Genomic DNA, 8,352 nt, shown 5'->3' on the forward strand with positions numbered 1-8,352 from the left:
TGATATATGCTAAAACTTGAGTAAATACAAAATACATTTATTTTGGGTATATCTCAGAATACATTGTGCACTGCCTTTTTCCTATTATGACATTGATGTACCCATCAAACTCAGTGCTGAAAAGAGTTTTTCTTATGCAGTTTTTCCCTCATTTCTCTGCAAGAGTAAGACGTGTTTCACGTTTTGAGAATCACTGAATAAATTTATATATTTAGTTAAATTATTAAAATTTCAGTATTATGTATATTTTAAGAGCATTAATCAAATTAATAAATTAAAGACATCTTTTTTACTGTTTAAAGAGAAATATCTAGGTGAACGTATTCAAATAAACCTTACTTAAAATTAGGTCTTGTTTCTTAATTTTAGATGATGTAATGTTGTTTCTGAAGATGTATGATCCGAAGACTCGGAGTTTGAATTATTGTGGACATATCTACACACCTATATCCTGTAAAATACGTGAGTTCTAAAATTCAATTTCGTTGTTATAATTGCGGTATTTTAAAGACCATAGATTGCATATCTTTTTACATCAGTGCTAGTCCTCTGGTACTTTTCTTCCCCACGTTGTGTCAGTGAAACTTTCTGCAAAGCTGAGTCTTGCCTGAATACGCCGTTGGCTGTCAGTTAATTTTTTTGCAACAGGTTTGCTGTATTCACCAGGTGTTACTGAACATAAACAGCTGTTTCAGGTTTGCTGTAAAGCTTTGTGATTTGATATTGCTCCCCAGTTTGGTTTTTTTCCTTCTATTTCAAAGTTTTGTTTTTTTTTCTGGAATGTACTTCCGCAATAGCTTTTAAAACAACGCTTGGACAAATTTTCACTATGGTGGCCTGAGAGCAGCTGTGCAGACTGAATTGGGCGTGAACCTTGGTTTTCATATGGGTCCATTTAAAGAATTCGGCAAATGTCCACTGAGTAAAAATACTTCCAATTTGTCATTTTGAATGTCTCATTTAGTTGACTTGTACATGCTTTCTAATTTTGTATTTTAGCTGTCTTAATTTTTTTTTTTTTAAGAGATTAAAATTTTTCTCTGGGGAAGGACAGTGTTATTTCACCTCTTTGATCTCGGATGGCCTTGCACATATTTTTGTTGCTGTTGTTCTGATGAGGTGGAAGAAAACCTTAAAGTCTGTCTCTGGGTTTAATGTCAATAAGGGAAGCTTTAACCTGGAAGGCTCTCTTTCTTGGTCATTTTTAAACTATTTATCCAGGTTAGAAAAAAATAGGTTCTCTTCTTCTTCCAGGAGGTCTTGCTAACAGTTAAAATACATCTCTTTTCTTTTACAATAGGTGACTTGCTTCCAGTTATGTGTGAGAGAGCAGGATTTCCACAAGAAACTAACCTTATCCTCTATGAGGTCTGGACTGATAGACTTTTTGTAACATTTTTGTCTTTCACATGCTATAACTAGAGAAAAAGAAGCTTTATTGGTTAAAAAAAGGTTGCTCATAACAATGGCAATTTATAAATTATAAGCACCGTGTAACCTGCAGCTTTGAAGTCTACAGTGCTTCGAGAGAGTATCAGCAGATAGTTAACTTCAAAACAGATTTAAAATTAACCAACTAGAAGTATGAGGCTTTAAAAACAAGAAATCTCTACGTAAAGTCCTACATGAGCATCTTTACTGTGCTAAATCTGTGCGTATCCTCCAAGTCGCAGTGTTAGGTGAGCTAATGCTGCTAACATCATTGGCAAACATATCAGTGTCCCCCTTAGACAGTGGAGTTGAGAAAATGTTGCGTCTTCTCCTTCCTTCCCTAAGCTAGAAGTGGGCAAACAAAATACTTAGGCTGCTAACGTCCAAATACAGAAACAGTAAATCTTTATAACTGCTGTATTTATTGAGTGCTGAAGGTGCAGATCTTGCCAAGGCAAAGTCCTTGGTATAGTAAGAACAAGGAATTGGTTCTTTATTGCGATTTCTGTTAGCAGTCATGCTGCTCTCTCTGGTGGTTTCAGGGGAACACGCACGTTTCTATGCTAAAAAAGCAGAACTGTCAGGAACTTCTCTGTGCAGGCCAGGGTTGCAGTTTGATTCCAGTTTGTTTAGATGGGTGCATTGATCCCAAGAGGTCAACCTACAAGTATAAACACGTAGTATGCATATAGGTATTTTATAATATATGCATTTTAATGTGGCTCTGTTCTTTTTTAAAAAACACTCTATTTTTAAAAAATTCAAGTGAAAAGTAAAAATGAGCAGCCAGTTTTATCAATAGTAATTAGATGTATCTGGTCCTTGTATCCATTTGCTTTCTTTGAAAGAAGACACAGGTCTTTTCTTTATTGTGGGATCAACAATTTTTGTTCTTTATTGCAGGAAGTTAAACCCAATTTAACAGAAAGGATTCAAGACTATGATGTGTCTCTTGATAAAGCCCTTGATGAACTCATGGATGGTGACATCATAGTGTTTCAGAAGTATGTATTTTAAGGCGCCATCTTATCATTGCAATTAAATCACCTGGTTCACTTTGAAAGCAGAACTTCCTTTAACTTAGCATTTTTAACAAGAGGAAAGTATAGTATTCCAACAGTAGGCATGTTCTCAGCAGTTCTCATTTGTTTATTCAAAGGAAAAATGAAAAAAATATTGGTAGTATTTTAATTATCTCATGCCACATTATTTAAGGAAAAGAAGGTTTCATCCTAGTTTAGGAAAACTTATAAACTAAAATAGGTCTTAATATTACCAAAGAGTGTGGTTCAGCAATGTCTGAGTTCTGCAGCTTTTTACTTGGAGCCACTGTAACTCAGACACAGAAGAGCCTACCAGCATTTCAGATCTTGGGCTCAGTACCATTACCACTGTATGAGGCTCTTGGCTTGGAGCTCCTAGAACTAGGACTAAACTGCTTTCCCTTTTTTTTCCTTTTACTCATGCTCACAATTAAGTTCCATGTTGGTCTACGGTGATGAGATGCTCCCAGTTTGCCCGAGCATATGCAACTCATAGGTGTACTGGTGCTTCAGCTGGAGTTTTCTCCAAGGCAGAAGGAGAACTCCTGCATCTTGTGTCCATTAAAGGGCTCTTTCATAAGCTTGTCAGGGCTATAAATCGGCATTTCTATGCTCTCACTCCTGATGGTCACACCCAACTGTGTTGCTCTGTTTCTCTCCATGGGCTGACAGTGGGTGGAAGCCAGCTAGTCTATCTTCAGCACTCTTACCCCAGATTATGTGAGATGAATGTATTTCTTATGCCTTGGAACTCGCATTCCCTGTTGACCCAGTTGGTGTTATGCACCTTTGGCTGGCTGCTGACTCCTGGGTAAGTGCACAGCTTGTACCCTGGTGCTATTTCTCCACTGAGAAGATAGGGGTACCAGTCAGTAGTGACCCAAACCAGCGTCTGTGCCGACTGTTCTGCTTCTGTGGTTCAAGGAGTGCTATCGTACACCTGGCCTCGAGGCAAAGCAATTCGTACAGGAGTATATGGAAAGCTGTGGCAGCGTTAATACAGACACACAGTAATGTGCCAGGGCGGGAGGGAGGGGTGACTACTGTTAGAATGTCACACTGAAAGGACCAGAGTATTGCCAGATTGCCAAATGAGTGAGCACAGCGTGTGGGTGCGTTTGCCCTTGCAGCACACAGAAACCCTCGGGCGCGTGGGTCACTACTGACTGTATTAGTTCTACTGTGTACGAATGGTGGCTCTTTAAAAAGGTTTCTAAAGTTTATTTCTGTATCTCTCAACTGTCGCTGACTTAATGTAGAACATGTTTTTAAAAGCAGGAACTGCTTGTATGTGTAACAATGTGATATGTAATGGCTTTATCATTTGTTTGCTCTCGTAGGGATGACCCAGAAAATGATAACAGTGAGCTACCAACAGCTAAAGAATACTTCCGAGACCTCTATCATCGTGTGGATGTCATTTTCTGTGATAAAACCATCCCCAATGACCCAGGCTTTGTTGTTACTTTATCCAATAGGATGAATTACTTTCAGGCATGTGTTTTATTTGTTTCTCTGCTTTTGTTTCCTTGTTTTGAAAGTAGCTTTTGCCCTAGTTCACACATGCATTATACATACTTTTAGAAAAGAGTAGTTCTGTTCTTGTACACTTTTTGCACTGCAGTAATAAAAATTTAAGGAAGCCAGTAACACTTGTGAGAAGAAAATACTCTAAAAAAGCCTCCAGTTTTAGCAATAATGAGTTATTTAACAATAGGATTCTTTCTTGATATGCCATTCTGCTCTGTCAGGGAAATGGTATTCTAATGAACTTATGCATTGGCTTTCTAAGTGACAAGGAAAACTTGCTCAACCTATTTAGGTGTTAAAAGGAAAATACCTTGGGAATCTAGCGATACCTATTTTCTGCTTGTAATATCACCAACAATATGCACTTTGTAGACCAAATTGTATTGCTTTCTTCACACAATGCTGTTTAGTGCTCAGTGGCACTGACAGATCAAACCTGTTGTGTTCACAGAGGGTGAACAGGGGTATTAGAAGAGGAAAACTGGACAATTAAACTTAAAAAAAAAAAGTTTAAATAAAGTAGATTTGGTTCCCTGCAGTTCTCCTGCAGTAGCCTTTGTCAGCGTCAAAAAGATCACCCAAAACCAGACAGTTTGTTTTCTGTCACCAAAGGCAGGAACTTTGAGCACCTGCATACCCAGGGGAAGTCAGGGATGACTTTTGCTATCCTGTTCTTATCATCTGCTTTTTAGCAACTGGCATTCTCTTATTGCATTTTTACTTGAAGTTTAAGTTCTTTATAGGTTTTTTTGGTAAGGGAAAAACAGACAGAGAATGCCCATTCTTTTTGTGAGGCAGTGACATGAAATGTACTGATGGGAATAATGTGGTGATATTACCCAGCAAGCTAACTTCCTTGAAGTGAATTAAAGAACAGTGGAAATTTTCAAAGAGCAAGGCTTACTTATTTCACCAGTAATACTGTAATTTAAAAACAAACAAATTTGTCTCTGAATTTCAGTAGCATAATGTTCCTGATGTGTAATGAATGACTATATAATTGTAGAGCAATGTCGTAACTGTCTGAAATAATTCAGAACTTACAAAAAAATTTATTTGCAGGTTGCAAAGACAGTCGCGCAAAGACTTAATACGGATCCAATGCTATTACAGTTTTTCAAGTCCCAAGGGTAAGATGAATTTCCTTAGCATTCTGTGTCTAAACTATTCTTTAAAATTCTTAGCCCAAATATTTAGCCCGCATATTGGTAGTTAGCAGTTACTTTGTAGCTTTTTCCAGGCTGTTAACTAATTCTTTACCAGGAAAACGTTAGCGTTCTGGCATGCACAGCAAGTTGGGTGGCTCTAGAGCCTTAAAGAATTGCACATTTTACAAGAGTTCTAGTAAGCATCATCGAAAAAAGATGCATTTTAAAGGTTAATTGTTTAAATTTCTAAAATCATTAATTGCTTCAAAGCCTTACTGTATGGGACAAATTATTAAGTTAATGCAAGTGCTGCTTCGATGAATGCAGATTTCTAGAATGGAGGAGAGCAGAAACAAGTGCACATAAAAGCAGGATTTTTGCTGATTTTACAGGTTTAATTGCAGGAGTTACTTCACTGATTTTTTTTTTTTTTTTTTTACCCCTCCTCCCCCAAAGCCTGCAAATGAGGTTTTGTGAAGATGTCAATGATCTAACAAGTTCACGGCAGCTAAAAGGGATATTTCCAGTTAAAGTCATGTTTTCAGGCATAGCTCTGGGAAACCGGATTTGAATCTGTGTAAAACTGTAGCAGAAAACAGCATATTAGTAGTTAAACGTATATGTTGCAGGAATAATGCACACACAAAAATTGCATCATCTTTGTGTATTCGTGTAAATTCAGATTGCTCTTTATTAACCTGTAGGTATCTCCCTTAATCATCAGTGACACTCATGTAATGTAGCTCCTTACACTTTACTGTGCTGGTCACTCTGGAATGTGCTGTCTCATACAGCTCTGCGAATTAACCTGTCACAATCTAAAGCATGTGCTGCTATACAAGTAGTTTCAGAGGAATGTAGATCTGCCACCTGGCAGCATTAAAGGTGAGCTTGTAAACATCCAAGAGAGTTAACAAGCACAGCAAATAGTATTTCTGTTCCCATACACTCACCTGTTCTTAAAAATCACGAAAGCACTGAATATGGTGCTGCTTAGGCTGTGCTAGCAATTACATGAAACTTGAAGCCAGGAATAAAAATGTGCTTGCTACTTCCATTTACTGAGCAGTGATGGATTGTAAAGAGATTTATGTTTTTCTTTTTCCTTCTGTAGTTATAGGGATGGCCCTGGTAATCCTCTTAGACATAATTATGAAGGTACTTTAAGAGATCTTCTGCAGTTCTTCAAGCCTAGGCAACCTAAAAAACTTTACTATCAACAGGTAAGAGTCTTCTGTTTTTATTGGTGCAAATTAAAAAAAAAAATTCTACCCTATACAAAGTATGCCTAAAGTGGTTTTCTTTTCTTCCTTAAGCTCAAAATGAAAATAACAGATTTCGAAAACAGAAGAAGTTTTAAATGCATATGGCTAAATAGCCAGTTTAGGGAGGAGGTGAGTGAGGCTGGCTGTTACACGCTTGCTGTTGTTTCTGTGTCAAAGCTGGTATGGCTGTGATCATGGTTCACACACTGTTGTTCCTGAATAACACCAAATTAGAACAAAGTTGTATGTTATGTAAAAAAAACAAACAACAAAATACCCCAAACCACCAAAACCCTTTAAAAATAAATTTAAAAAAAATTGTCAGTTCTTAACAAAAATCTTGAATATAATATGGGTGTTCACTTTAGTAATTGTTATCTTTTAAAGATGAATTTTTGAGAAAGAGAAGAATCCAGTGTATTCTGTGCTTTATAGTGGTTGTTTACATTTCCATATTTTCTAACAATTTTTCTGTTTCGAATTCTGTAGGAAATAACAGTATATCCAGATAAGCATGGGTGTGTGCGGGACCTGTTAGATGAATGTAAAAAAGTTGTAGAACTCTCTGAAAAAGGTTCAGGGAAATTAAGGTAAAGCTGGAAGATTTTGATTTTTTTTTTTTATGTGATCCTGTGAATTTTGTGTAGAGAAGTATCTGTAGAATTTAAAACACTGTGGAAACCATTATTATCAAATGAAGTGTGATACTATGTTAAAAATAAAAAGCTTCCAGATTTCACATTGTTAAGAGAGTTCTTATTAACTACAAATATAAATTTTATATAATTATTTATTTTGTATTTCATAAAGTTACATTCTTAAGATGAATAAGTTTCATCAATTGCATTTTGTTAACTGACAATTTAATAATTGTTTCCAATTCCAGCATTTCATGCTGTTCACTTCTCAGGAGTTAAAAGTGAGGTCATTTAAAGAGTTTAAGAAGTAATTTAAATTAAAAACCTTCGTCTTGTAGTTGCATGTACTGGCTTTTTTTTCTGTGAGCCAGAAGTAATTTAAACTCTTGTAACTTTATAACTTAATTTTTACTAAAGACTGAATTTAAAGTTTTCCAAATACAGTAGTAGCATCTGTTTACATTCTGACTACACTAATGCTTCTCAAGGTTTGAGAAAGAAATGTTGCACTGATCTATTATTTTTAATTTAATTTTTTTAATGCTTTTCCTGTTTGTTTATTTTTAAGGCTGCTAGAAATTGTAAGTTACAAAATAATTGGTGTCCATCAGGAAGATGAGCTGTTAGAGTGTTTGTCACCTGCAACAAGTCGAACGTTTCGAATAGAGGTAAATATTACTTTCTTAGAGAAACTTTAAAACTTGACTTTGAGAGAATAAGCTTTCTCAAGAGGTAGTTCTCTTTTTCTGGATTCTGATTTTCAAATAGCGTGATACTTGCAGCAAGCTACATGACATGATTAAAAATGTATATTTTTAAAGATAATCCTTCTGAAATTTTTCCTTTGTTCCATCTGCTTCCCTAATGATTTTATTCTTTAATTTTTTATGTAACAATAATAATGCATGAAGACTGGGCAGGGGCTTGTCCATATGACATTTGCTGCCTTAGCAGTAATTCCAAGGTTAGTTTGAGGACTCATGATATAAACGTTTGTGCTTAGAACCCACTTTCATACTCTAAAGTTAAGTATTCAAAAGACTTGGTTTCCTTTTCTGTTAAATTTGGGCTTCTTGAGCTAGATTTTTCTACTTACAATGTGGGTTTTGTAAACATTTCATCATTCAAATCTGTTTACTTGCCTTAAAGTTGAGAAATTTAAAAAAGGTTTCCAATGTAAACCGAAATGAGGAGATGACAAGAGGTCTGTGGTATTGCTACCAGCTACTACTACAGCTGATAGAAGATTTAATGTCCAAAAAAGCCATTCGAGGAAGCCAGGAGAGTATTTACTGAG

General features: G+C 36.1%; 1 protein-coding gene across 1 annotated transcript in view; it reads left to right on the plus strand.

The window, feature by feature from the left end:
- The first annotated feature begins 360 nt into the window (after positions 1–360).
- The window catches only part of LOC104469133 (ubiquitin carboxyl-terminal hydrolase 7-like), a 13,458-nt gene continuing 5,466 nt past the window's right edge, over positions 361–8,352 (plus strand). The window contains exons 1-9 of the mRNA XM_010083519.1: positions 361–462; positions 1,301–1,368; positions 2,335–2,435; positions 3,815–3,968; positions 5,067–5,134; positions 6,267–6,375; positions 6,469–6,546; positions 6,907–7,007; positions 7,624–7,723. Coding sequence (XP_010081821.1) covers positions 378–462; positions 1,301–1,368; positions 2,335–2,435; positions 3,815–3,968; positions 5,067–5,134; positions 6,267–6,375; positions 6,469–6,546; positions 6,907–7,007; positions 7,624–7,723 — 864 coding nt within the window. The 5' untranslated portion in view covers positions 361–377. The remainder of the gene's footprint in view (positions 463–1,300; positions 1,369–2,334; positions 2,436–3,814; positions 3,969–5,066; positions 5,135–6,266; positions 6,376–6,468; positions 6,547–6,906; positions 7,008–7,623; positions 7,724–8,352) is intronic.

Source organism: Pterocles gutturalis, unplaced genomic scaffold (assembly GCF_000699245.1).
Source record: "Pterocles gutturalis isolate BGI_N339 unplaced genomic scaffold, ASM69924v1 scaffold49760, whole genome shotgun sequence".
In the NCBI taxonomy this organism is placed as follows: domain Eukaryota; kingdom Metazoa; phylum Chordata; class Aves; order Pterocliformes; family Pteroclidae; genus Pterocles; species Pterocles gutturalis.